We start from the raw sequence: 13536 nt of genomic DNA on the forward strand, positions 1-13536 counted from the left end.
CGGAAGTTTAATGAAAGAAAACAACATTGGCCCTCGCTACCTGATAGAAGCAAAACCAGACAGCTGTTTAAGGGTAAGAAGGATTTTTACTAATTTTTAATAATATGTTTAGCGGTATATGGGGTTTGTGATTAATTAAGACACGACTGTCGCAATTAAACGACGGAGTTTTATTTGTAAAATAAGATGTAGGTTTTCCAGCTCATGTGCTAATACCTTTACGGCTGGAGTTAGCAGCATTAGCTAGAGCACATCACATTACCGTAAACAAATAAAATGCAAGAAAACCGGACCAAGTTAGATAGACTGTTAATGTGTATCTGTAGTTTTAAACATGCAAGTCGTGTTATGCATACGCTAGTAAGGAGCTAACATACTGTGTTTAATCAAATCGTAGCGTAAACGTAATGACTCGCATCATTCGCTTCTAGCATGTATAGTGAGATGATCGAATCTTCCATCTATTTGTCTTTGTTATTTATTAATCGCATTGTACGTGTAATTTATGTGGTTTATCCAGTAGTATTCCCGTCTGGATAACACGGAAAGAAGAAAACAAAGAGATGTCCGACAGCGACGACAGTGATTTCTCCGATAATCAGAGTGCTGGGAGCAGCGAGGCTGAGGAGGCTGAGGAGGTGGAAGAGAATGAGGTTAGGCACACAGCTCCTCCTTCAACGTGTTTATCATAAAACAGCTGGAAGTCTGTATGTACCTTTGTATGGTAGCCAGAACCGTGCTTTACCACTGATCTTCAAATAATAATTATGTAAATAAATAAAAATACACATATACATGTATAAGCAGAGGGATGGCAGACTCTGGTGACATTATCCGATCTTACTCCCTCGACGTGACAGTCCCTTTTTCAAGTAGGCTACTTAAGTAAACAACTACAGCACTTCAAAGCTCAAAAGTCTGAATATTATCCAATTTGAATGTTATTTTTAATGTGATGTCCAAATTTTTTTTTGTTTTTGTTCATCTTTCAAAGCGTGTCCTCATTTGTAAAACTTTGTAAAAACTGTCCTCATTTGTAAAAAAGTTTCGCAATGCAGAAAAAATCTAAAAAAGACTACTATAGCCAGCAGAATAGTGACCAGCTTTTTTTGTACTGATATAGGAAAAGTTACAAAGTCTTGTGAAAAACCAAAACTTTTCTCCAAATTGCGAATGAAATTAGAGAGTGAGTAAAGAGCGCTTCCTTTATAATCACTGAGGCTGTCAGTCAGTTCAGCGCAAATCCCCGTTTTAATCAATTAATCTGCGCAATGAATCTTTTATTTAAGTTGTCGCTGTGTCTCTGCTTTGTTATTATGAGGATTTGTGAATGTGCAGAACTTAGTAAACTTACTATATATAAACTCATTCAGCGTTTTGAGAGATATTGAGCAGATTCTCACTACTGGTAACTTAAACACCTCTGATTAGTCATTATTTTTTAAACAAAAATCCCTGTGATTGACTTTCTACAATACTCCACGCTGAACAATCATGTTGTAAATGGACACTTTGGCAGCGCCGTTGAACTCGTGTGACATGAAAATAACAACCAGATCGCTTTATTTACTTACTTTTCTGTTGTAGACATGCATAGCAATTTAACTCTGTTAATCCTGCAATAAAAATATATTACTTGCATTGACCTGACCAGCCAGCGAAAGTATGGTAGCCGCCATCTGGGGCGCTGTAAAGGGGGGGTAAACGATGACGATTCTCGGGGCCCATGACTAAGAGGGGTCCCAGAGAAGCCCCCAATAAAATTGTGGTGCTAAAAAAAATATTTGATAGTAAAAATTATTAACTTTAAATTATTCTATTTGCTGTTTCCTGGTGTCAAATAAATGTATTTGTTTAGGAAACACAAACGTCCGTGGGCCCCTCTCCCCCTCTCGATTATCATAAAATGGTTCAGTCCGCCCAAATTGTATCCAGGCAACACAAACAGCTTGACTTCACTTATAGCGCCGGTGTGATGAAGTATCATAGAACGGAACGGTTCGTTGGACCATTTTTCCTGCCGACCAAAATTTCACTATTTCAAATGTAGGCGCGTTGCACGTGGCAAGCGCGCTCATAATGTAAGAGACGCCGGCGCGACCACAACATTGTCCAACATCAAATGTGCAAATGTAATGTAAGCAGAACGAAACTGGGCTACTCGTTATTGTGTGGTTGAAGGACCGCTTATCAGTTTGGACCAGTGCAGCGCGAGCGATCTTGATCAAGCGACACTGTTACACAGCGGTAATAAGAGATCCAGTAAATAAATCATTTGAATTCGCCACAGAAGTAATAACATCGCTGTGAGATCTAGTGAGAAACATTCACATTTGTCCGTTTTTAACGGATCAAACAGCGCGTGGAAGCCAGGAAGAAACATTGTGCCATTAATGAACTATCCAGTGTCCACAGATCTGCAAAATTCACCATGGACTTACTGTAGTAACACTAACTGTCTGCAACCATGGAAGTTTGGCAGGAATAGTAGGCTATAATGGCTTCAAGTAACATTACGTCGGTACAATTGCTGCCCTCAAATGTTAATCTGAACTAAAAATAGACCTTTGTTTATAACTACTACAATATTAAGTTACATTTCATTTTTTTCCAAGGAGCTGTTTTGTTTATGCTCCTAAGAAGAGTATTATAGCTCCATCATTGGTCAAAGTGTGTTAGTTTTAATAAATAAAATAATAATAATAATAATAATAATAATAAAATTCTCTGGCATTTATTTCTTTTTGCTGTATCGAAAACGTACCAAACCGTGACACAAGTGTATAGTATTGAACCGAACCGTGAATTTTGTAAACCGTTACACCCCTGCTATCTATATCTCTCTTACCTATCTGTCTACCCCTCTGAAGCAATGGTTGAAGCAATTTGAATCAGGGCTCTACAGTGCGAGTATTTCACTCGCATTTGCGCCTAAAAATAGTCATGTGCGAACTTGAAAAATAATTTACGAGCACAGTGCGCGAGTGACGGGCTGTTCTCAATACACTGAACAACAGTGCGATGAAGCGAAGCATACCATTGATTTCACATGGTAAGCAAGCAAGAGGACGGGGTCGCAACTGCGCGATGTGAACATGATGACGCGCTTAACTTTATTCAAATTAGAGCGACGATTTGAATCGCAACCAATAAGCCAATCACTGAAATAGTGTGGGAATGTGCGGGAACTGCTGGATTTTAATCAAACTGCTGGATTTTAATCATTTTTAATTTAGTCAGTCAAGTGAATCCTCCCAACAGTGCTAAAAATAAACGTGTGAGAGCGTGTTATTGGCTATATGTCATGTTGTAGCCAGATATGATGACGCTACTGCAACACGCATCACGACAGACGATCGAGCGATCTATTCATCAAAGCCAACGCGCAAACTGCCGTAAATGAAAGTGAAAGTAAGTCGTAGACGCTCGGCTCAACACACAATCATATTCAAGAAATGATATGATATTAATTAGGCTAGTGCTGCTGTCGCTCTCTCCTATCGCTGATTTTGAAATGAGCTTATGATCATTATGCAGCTCATATCTGTTGCTTTTGGTGACGTGAACTCTGCATAGGCCTACATTAAATCTGCATATAGCGCGGGAATAGAAGATCTGATTTATATCAGTTTTACGAAAACACACTTATGTGACTATGTCTGGCCCAGAAAGCGAGATCGGAGGAGAGAAAAAAATATGATCCGAATCGAACAGTGGAAACATAAAAACATACAGGACATCATTAAAACTACAAAAAGTGTTTAGCCTACTTATATTTGTGTAAAACACAACATTGTGCTTTTGTCAAACTGTAACCTACAACTGTCACCCAACCAAAATCTCACACACACAAAATTATCTCATCTTTTGGACATTCATCATATTGCATTGGTTTTCATTTCTTGTCCTAAAACAAAGCACTAATCTGTTTATTTAAGTTACACATTCTAAATTAATTAAAAAAGAAAATCAAATGTGTTTTTAATGGTAGTATTATTTTACACAAAATAAATTATTTATAATTCAGATGAGAATAAAGTTAAAGTTAATTAAAATTTTAAGGAAACAAATATATTGATATGAAATATAGCAAATTAATTTTAAATTCATTCAGGTATAATTACCAAACATATCTCAAGGTCTTTTGAATAAAGGGTGGCAGTCTTTCATTATCAACTGTTGTTGTGGACTATATACTGGAGAAGTATTTGTTCTCCATTTGAGTGAGATGTTTTTATGTGGCTAATTGAGCAAAGTGCTTCCATATATTTTATTATTATTAGTATTAGTTCAAGAATAAAATAAAAATATCGGATTGATATTTGTATCGGCAAATAACCAAAGCTGTGGCATCGGTATCGTATAGGAAGTGAAAAAGTGGTATCGGGACATCCCTAGTTTTGATCAGTAAAAAATCATAAAGTGACCAGATGTAAACAGGCCCCTACACCATAAAAAAAAGTCAAGTAAACACTTTTACGCAACACAGTATGACGCCTATAGTCATTATCTCAAAAGACCAAGTGCAAAAAACAAAACAAAAACAAAAACATAACAAGGAACTCCCGCACAGTGCAGAAACTGAAGTTACGACCAAAACAGTCGACACTGAGGGCAGGAAGACGACAAAAACTCATTTTTGAGGACAACTTAAGGTAGCCTACTGCAAGTACTGCAAAGAAAAAAAGCAAGCGGGCATTTGTTTTGCTTTTAGCACTTTATACTTTATTGAGGTGTTCATTCTTTTTATATATTTTGAAGTAGGCTAAAAATAATAATTGCACAATTATTAAACAGGTAGTTCACCCAAAATAGAAAATTCTGTCATTTATTACTCTCCATCATGTCGTTCCAAACCCGAAAGACTTTCACTCATCTTCGAAACACCAATGAAGAACTTTTTGATGAAATAGAGAGATTTCTTTCCCTCCATTGACAGCCTACACAACTACCACTTTGATGCTTCAAAAAAAGTTCATAAAAAGATCATAAAACCAGTCCATATGAATTGAGCAGTTTAATCAACTTTTTTCACTGTGCTCCTAAATTTCTTTGTGTGCTCCTAAATTTTTTAATTTAGGAGCACATGTACTCCTTGGGAAAAAAGTTAGCGTAGAGCCCTGTGAATGCTGAGAAACTTTACTAAGACGATTTGAAAAGTTAGTTTATCTGTTTATTGTTATGAATGTTTGATATTTACCAAAAACATCACTTTGCAGTGTGTTGTTGAATGAGTTTTTTATAATAAATGTATTTTTAATTAAAACATTTGTTAGTAATAGTCATTATTGGGATTTGATCTGGTGTTTTACGACACGCATAATGGGTGCGATGTAGGTCTTAATTTTCATTAAAGTGGTCTTAAAAAGGTCTTAAAGTCTTAAATTTGGGGTGATCAAACCTGGGGAAACCCTGGAAAGAGGCAAAGGGTCGACAGTATGTTACCGAATTTCACAAGAAAAGGTGGGTTTGTAAGTAGGCCTAAATTGTTAGTGGACCGCCCGTGACAATGATTGTAGCCTACGGCACTTTTCTGTGCGTACGCACGCTTTGTACATGAGGCCCCTGGTCTCTACGGTAGCATTTTTCGACAAGTTAGCACGTTTCGATAGAGCAGGGTGCAGCGGGTGCACGGCTTTGCCTCGCATACATACAAATATAAATATATGTGAATACACTATATGGCACATGTACAGCTATGCACAGTATATACATTATACAGTACTGAAGTAGTGCAGTATTACAGAAGACAAATTACGGGTGTGGAAATTGTCTGATTGACTTAAATATATGAGACTGATAGTCAAAATACCATAAACCATGATTTTATGTAAATTAATATGAAAAAAGTCTCAGCTGTGTTGGGGGCCCTGTCAAGATTCTTTTCATGGGGCCCAAAATCCTTAGCAGCGCCCCTGGCCGCCATACCCAATTGACACCCCTGGTATGTATGTGTGTATTTGTAGTCTTTTGTAATGTATAATGTTTTTAATATTTATTCAAAGTCTATTTGCTTATTTTTTTCCGACTCTTCCAAGTTTATTGGTAAATAGTCTTAGCCAGATGGCACTGCATAAAGTCTCGTCCGTTTGAAGCTTATTTTATCCAATAACTGTGAGTACGGATCTAGATTTGCCTGTACCGCGGTCAAAAGCACATCCCTCACATAACAATCTCCCTCACAATCAGGGCAGTATAACTGGCAGTGACAAGGCTGCTGAGGAGGAGGGAGAAGATTTAGAGGATGAGGAGGAATATGACGAAGAGGAAGAAGAGGACGAGGACCGGCCCAGGAAAAAACCTCGGCATGGTGGCTTCATCTTGGACGAAGCAGGTTCGAAAAGCCCCTCACCAACATATATTTCTTATATTAAACTAATTCAACATATTTGGCCTTTTTTGCATACCTGAAAAGTATATGTATAAAAATGTATCTCTGTTTAACTAGATGTTGATGATGAGTATGATGATGAAGATCCATGGGAGGATGGTGCTGAAGACATTTTAGAAAAAGGTGTGACATTTTTAATTATTTCTGCATGTTTTGACTGAATTAGTTATATATATTTACTGCTTATTTTATAGCTGATGTAATGATGTTTCCCGTATATATGCCTAATATAAACTTGCAGGTTGAGTTAAAATCTCTGTTGGTATTGTGTTGCCAATATGTGCTGTATGCTTTATATATTATATCCATAGCTTAAAAAATTACAGAATGGAGGCATTTTAAGTGAAATAACAACGGGCTGTACTTTAAATGTTGTGTAAACTGATGCCGGTAATTTTAATGTATTTCTTGCTCTCATTGATTCTTTATTTCTTGTGCATGCCTCCTTCAGTTAACGGTAAACCAACTCCAGATTTCTCTGTTTTTTCTGTCTAATTGAATGATTAATTTCAAATCATTTTCACATTCGGTAAAATCCATTCCCATAATCTGCACCCCTCTAACATCTGTTTGTGACGTCTAAAGCTGTTTGGCAAATGTTTAATTTGTTTACATTTCTAAACAAGGAGCATGGATGGCAAATACATTTTTTGTGCATCATTAACATATTCAGTAAGGGTAAAGTAAATAAAGGCGATCATTATAAAATACACCATTCATTAAACTGGGGACTGTATAGTGAGGACTGACTGAGTTCTGAAAGGGAACCATATATGATAATTTGCCTGAAAATGCTCCTTTGAACAAAAAACCCAATACCTTATTTTGATTGTATTCAATTGTGCTTATTGTAATGCATAAGCTAACAGTGACATGACATCATTATCACGTAGTTTCCATCTTTAAAAATATATCATATGTCTATGCCTGCCCATCAGTGGTAATTTCCATTTTTTTTATTTCTGTTTACCTGGTCCTGTGTATGCCCTTGCCTGAAATTGCTGTGTACACATGACTTTGTATTATGGCTCATGCTCCTCCCTTCCTCCCTCAACACTGGATTTGATCAGAAGAGGCTGAAGGTATGTACATACATCTTCTGGTGTGCATGGATATTCACTTTTATTATGCATCAACCATGTGTTCAATAGCTGTGTTTATATGCACTGCTTTAGGTAAATCTAAATAAGTTCTGTCCATTGCAGATTCTGAATGTACACTACCATTCAAGTCACTGTGGTCAGTAAAGTTTTAGCAATGATAACATTTTAAAGGGGTGGTAAAATGCCCTTTTCACAGGATGTAAAATAAATCTCTGATGTTCACAGTGTGTATGTGAAGTTTTAGCTCAAAATACCCCACAGATATTTTTATATAGCATGTTAAAGTTGTCACTTTTTGAGGGTGAGCAAAAATGCACAGTTTTTGTGCCTGTTGCTTTAAAGGCAAATGAGCTGCTGCTCCCGGCACAGGGGGTGGAGCTTCAAGAGCTTGTGTCCTTTTACCTCACACAGACATGCACTGAAAATTTAAAAAATGTTTAGCCTTTTATGCTCAAACCAAAGTCAGAAAGATGGAGAAACTCGAGAAGAAGTGACAACGTGTAGACAACATTTCTGAATGTTTAGTAGATGAATTTATGTAGCTTATGCGTAGTATCTTCTAGTCATTGATTAGCATATTCTTTATTGATAATCTATAAATCCTGTTTCAGGGGCAGGGTTTTTGTAAATTATAGGGTTAGTGATGTCACTAACCCGGGAGGAAGCTCGTGTAGTCCCAACCAGCCGTTTGTTGTAGTCCTTAAAAAGCAATTTCTTTAAAAGAAAATATCTCCCTTTGCTTTGAATTTTGAGCGTCGTAACTTTGCAGATGTTGTTTATGCTCAAACAGCAACATTACACACTAACTAAAGTTAGAAAAGTGAAATCATATTCAACCACCCCTTTAAAATGTCCAATTAAAAAATTGAGATTTTAAATTGTAATAATAGTTCACCAGATTACTGTTTTTACATTATTCTGATCTACTAAATGCAACCTTGGTGAGCACAAGAGACTTCTTTCAAAAACATTAAATAATCTTACCGACCCCAAACTTTTGAATGGTAGTGTACTTTTTATATGACATTTTCTTGCAAACAATATGTTAAAATATCTTCTAAAAATGTTCTATTAAAGAGCTAGTTTAACATGTCATCATTTACTCACCTCAAGTTGTTCCAAACCTGTATGAATTTCTTTTTTCTTTTCTAAGAGATTTTGAAGAATGTCTGTAACCAAACAGATGACGGGCCCCATTGACTTCCATAGTAATTTACTATTTACATACTATGGAAGTCAATGGGGTTCATCGACTATTTGGTTACCCATATTCTTCAAAATCTCTTCTTTTGTGTTCAGCAGAAGAAAGAAATTCATACAGGTTTGGAACAACTTGAGGGAGAGTAAATGATGACAGAATTGTTTCGGGTGAACTATCCCTTTAAGTTCTGCACCACCTCTTTTAATTGGTTAGAAATATTTCTTGGATCGAGATTAATCGGTGTATTCAGCTTGAGGCACTAGTAGTTAAATTATTAATGGATTATTACAGTGCATATAAACATAGCTATAAGCAGTTTTGGAATTTTCTAAAAAATAAAAAAATCTAGCCACAATATATTTTTTCTTTTTGTCATTTAGTTGCTTATTCTGTTTTCATCCGTTAGTGTCCAATATTGACCAAACAGTGTTAGATGAGGATCACTCTGGTTCAAGGAGGTTGCAGAATCTCTGGAGGTGTGACAACTGCACTAAACACACTTTTGCATGGCTGAATCTGAAGAATGGAAGTCATTTTAAATAACTGGCTGTTTCTCTATAGGGATTCCCGTGAGGAAGCACTGGGGGAGTATTACATGAGGAAATATGCCAAGTCCTCTGGAGGCGAGCAGTAAGTCAACAAGAGTTCATCCGTACTCAGTGTATGGTACTTTAATGAAACGCATGACTGACTTCAGCACTTGCCAGTTTTGCAATTAAAGGAATGTTGGTTAACTTCATGAACCTTTTTGCTTTGAGCTAAACATTCTCGTTCTGTTGTTTACTTCAGTTTCTATGGCGGCTCTGAAGATCTTTCTGATGACATCACCCAGCAGCAGTTGCTTCCTGGGGTCAAGTATGAAAAAAAAAAATCCATTTATTGATCATTAGATGTGCTGAATTAAATCTATATACATATAAGACCACTGGGCTTGTGTTAAGATATTGTTCTCTTGCAGGGATCCTAATTTGTGGACCGTTAAGTGTAAGGTTAGTTCTGGACATATCTAACAAATGGCTTATGATGAGGCTGCAGTATGTGCACTGTTTAATTCTTTTGTTTCTCTGTAGATTGGAGAGGAGAGAGCTACTGCCATCGCCTTGATGCGAAAATTCATTGCTTATCAGTGCACCGACACGGTAGGTTTTTCCATAAGCGCGAAACTTTATGAACATAAACTTAGGTGCATTGTGTAAAACCTTTCCTTGCACCTTGATGTTTTTCCTAAACTAGATTTCTCTGTCAATTTTTTTTTTTTATTTTTTATTTTTTTATATTGTAGGCCAAGAGAGAAGAAAACTGCAGTGCAGACAGTACATTTAGCATAACAATGTTTGCTTGAAGGTGTGTCGTACTAAAATGTTGTGCTTTGTTTCTCTGCACAGCCACTTCAAATCAAATCAGTGGTGGCCCCTGAGCATGTCAAAGGTTATATCTATGTGGAGGCGTACAAGCAGACCCACGTCAAGGCTGCCATTGAGGGTGTTGGAAACCTGCGCATGGGCTTTTGGAATCAGCAGATGGTGCCCATTAAAGAGATGACTGATGTGCTGAAAGTGGTTAAGGAAGTGACTAACCTTAAACCCAAATCTTGGGTTCGTCTAAAGAGAGGCCTTTATAAAGATGACATTGCCCAGGTGGGTACACCATAACACCTGGCTATATGGTCATTAAGAAACAACTACGGTGTTTTTTTGGTTCAGTTGAATTTCACTTTTAGGTTTTCACTACGGCTCTGTGCCAGGAGAACGTTTTATGTATGTATCTAATAATTTGCCTTTGTCAGGTGGACTACGTTGAACCGAGCCAGAATACGATCTCACTGAAAATGATTCCTCGTATTGATTTGGATCGCATCAAAGCGAGGATGAGTATGGTGGGTTATGTCATCACAGTGTATTTATACTAGAGGTCTGCATTCCCGCGGCTGTCCCGCGGGATCCGCGGGACCCGACCAGATATTTTGCGCCGCGGGATTAAATTTCCGACTAAAAAACGGTAGCGGTCGGTAACTCTGGTGTAATTTGAACGGGAGCGGTCGGTCATTCAATATCACGTTCCCGACGCCGACGTTCTTTCAGAACAGCATATCTTCGCTTTACCTAATCTTAATCTTATCGACCAACAGGGTCTGCCATGTAGGCTAATCAGGACCGTTATGCACGCGCTGCACGCACGGACCAGTAACGGTTCTTTCTGTCATGCATTGATTGTATTTGCCTAACAGCAAAATGTTACGAATTTTGATAATACGAATAAAAATAATAGCCTACACTTCTTCTTTTTTTTCGCTGCGATATTTTTTCCCCTACTACTGTCTGCAGCAAAATGTTAAATTTTGTATATTGAAAAGGGCAAATAAAATAATAATAAAAAAATGTTTGTGCAGACTACATTTTTATTTTCTCTGTGAAAATGTAGGCTACATGTGAAATTCTGGGAGATCTATATTAAAGCGGGATGGTCGGGTCGGGAAGAAAATTATTCTAAGCAGACAGCGGGTGAACAAATAGTGTATATATAGCGGGAACGGGTGGGTGCGGGATATAACCCCAGCGGGAGCGGGCGGGAGCGGGACCTAAAAAACAGTCCCGCGCAGACCTCTAATTTATACTACTATAAATATATACTAATGTTTTCAACATTGATAAAGATAAATGTTTCTTGAGCACCAAATCAGCATATTAGAATGATTTCTGAATTATCATGTGACACTGGAGTAATGGCTGCTGAAAATTCAGCTTTGCCATTACAGGAATAAATTACATTTTAAAATAGAATTATAATATTTTATAATATTACTGTTTTTACTGTACTTTGATCAAATAAATGCAGCTTTGGTGAGCATAAGAGACATTCAAAAACGTTTTAAAGGTAGTGTATATCCACTGTGACATTTTAGTGACCTGATCTGACATTATTGTTCATTTCACAGAAAGACTGGTTTGCAAAGAGAAAGAAGTTTAAGAGGCCACCTCAGAGGCTATTTGATGCTGAAAAGATCAGGTAAGACTCTCATAATCACAACCCACTGAAACATGTCAGCCACACTGACACATGTGCTCTGCTCCACAGGTCTCTTGGCGGTGAGGTCAGTCATGACGGTGACTTCATGATATTTGAAGCCAATCGCTACAGCCGCAAAGGCTTCCTGTTCAAAAGCTTTGCCATGTCAGCAGTGGTAAGAGCTTTCACGCTCATTCTAGTTCTGGATGTCTTGTCTAATCGCTCCTCATTGGTACACTGGTTCAACCCATGTCTCTTTTTGCACAGATCACAGATGGGGTCAAACCCACTCTGTCAGAGCTGGAGAAGTTTGAGGACCAGCCAGAGGGTATTGACCTTGAAGTAGTCACAGAAACAACAGGTAGACAACCAGACAACTGTAGATCTCTGCAACAGTGCAATAAAAAATTATTGCATGGAAAATGCGCATATAATGTGTGTGTGTGTGTGTGTGTGTGTGTGTGTGTGTGTGTGTGTATATATATATATATATATCTATTAGTATCTCACAAAAGTGAGTACACCCCTCACATTTCTGCAAACATTTTAGTATATTTTCTCAAGTGACAATGCTTTAGAAATGAAAGTTGGATATATTTTAGAAGTTAATGTGCTGCTTGTATAGCAGTATATATTTACTGTCTTCTGAAAAAAACCTCAGAAATTACTGTCAAAATAGCTAGCAATAAAAGTGAGTACACCCTAATGGCGCTTTACCACTACACAGTACCAGCTTGCCTCGACTCGACTCGCCTTTGTTTGGTTTTCCACTGTGTAAAAGTTGTACCTGTACCTTCTTCCAGGTACTTTTTTTCGTATCACCTCCGGCGAGGTTCTGAGCGAGCTGAGGCGATACTAAAATGTGACGTGAAAACACGGCAGACTGCTGATTGGTCAGAGAATCAGCGTAGTGACGCGTATAAGTTTACGTCATGGCAGTTTCCTGCGGCGTCGCTATGACGACCAGGTACTATTGTGGAGGTACTATCTGCAATGGAAAACGGAGCTAAAAGCGAGCCGAGGCGAGTCGAGTTGAGCTGATACTGGTACTGGAAAAGCGCCATAAGTGATAATAGCTGTACGTTGTTTAACCATGCAAAGCCACATGTCCTATTCATCATTTTCATGTTTTTGTCTGCTTGACAGACCATAGACATTTATCTATCTTAGAGCAGTTAAAATTTGTGCTTTGAGTACAATTCTCTCATACTGACCACTGGATGTTCAACATGGCACCTCAGGGCAAAGAACTCTCTAGGATTTGAGAATTAGAATTGTTACTCTCCACAAAGATGCCCTAGGCTATAATAAGATTGGTAACACCCTGAAATTGAGTTATAGTACAGGCCGGGGTCATACAGAGGTTTTCCAAGACGGGTTCCACTCGGAACAGGCCTCGTAAGGGTCAATCAAAGAAGTTTAGTCCTCATGCTGTGCGTCAGGTGCAGAAGCTGGTTTCAAAAAACAGACACATGATCGTGCCAGCATTGCTTTAGAGGTTGCAAAAGCGGAAGGTCAGCTTGTCAGGGCTCATACCATACGCCGCACACTGCAACAAGTCGGTTTGCATGGCCGTCGTCCTAGAAGGACGCCTCTTCTGAAGCTGGCTCACAAGAAAGCCAGCAAACAGTTTGCTGAAAGCAACCTGTTTAGGAGCATGAATTACTGGAACCATGTCCTGTGGTCTGATGAGACTAAGATAAACTTGTTTGGCTCAGATGGTGTCCAGCATGTGTGGCGACGCCCTGGTAAGGAGTTCTAAGAAAATTGTGTCTTGCCTACAGTCAAGCATGGGGGTGGTAGCATCATGGTCTGGGGCTGCATGAGTGCTGCTG

General features: G+C 38.2%; 1 protein-coding gene across 3 annotated transcripts in view; it reads left to right on the plus strand.

Moving 5' to 3' along the window:
• The window catches only part of supt5h (SPT5 homolog, DSIF elongation factor subunit), a 26951-nt gene continuing 13415 nt past the window's right edge, over positions 1-13536 (plus strand). Inside the window, exons 1-14 of one of the 3 annotated variants that reach the window (XM_081370597.1) lie at positions 1-73; positions 521-653; positions 6190-6334; positions 6449-6514; positions 9102-9171; positions 9257-9325; positions 9485-9550; positions 9654-9684; positions 9766-9834; positions 10081-10332; positions 10482-10571; positions 11631-11701; positions 11771-11876; positions 11969-12062. In XM_081370597.1, coding sequence (XP_081226723.1) covers positions 564-653; positions 6190-6334; positions 6449-6514; positions 9102-9171; positions 9257-9325; positions 9485-9550; positions 9654-9684; positions 9766-9834; positions 10081-10332; positions 10482-10571; positions 11631-11701; positions 11771-11876; positions 11969-12062 — 1219 coding nt within the window. In that variant the 5' untranslated portion in view covers positions 1-73; positions 521-563. Of the gene's footprint in view, positions 74-520; positions 654-6189; positions 6335-6448; positions 6517-6580; positions 7474-9101; positions 9172-9256; positions 9326-9484; positions 9551-9653; positions 9685-9765; positions 9835-10080; positions 10333-10481; positions 10572-11630; positions 11702-11770; positions 11877-11968; positions 12063-13536 lie in introns of those variants that run through there. The other 2 variants (XM_081370596.1, XM_081370595.1) reach the window with 2 other exon arrangements.

This window comes from Scardinius erythrophthalmus, assembly GCF_964197995.2.
Source record: "Scardinius erythrophthalmus genome assembly, chromosome: 7".
NCBI classification, from domain to species: domain Eukaryota; kingdom Metazoa; phylum Chordata; class Actinopteri; order Cypriniformes; family Leuciscidae; genus Scardinius; species Scardinius erythrophthalmus.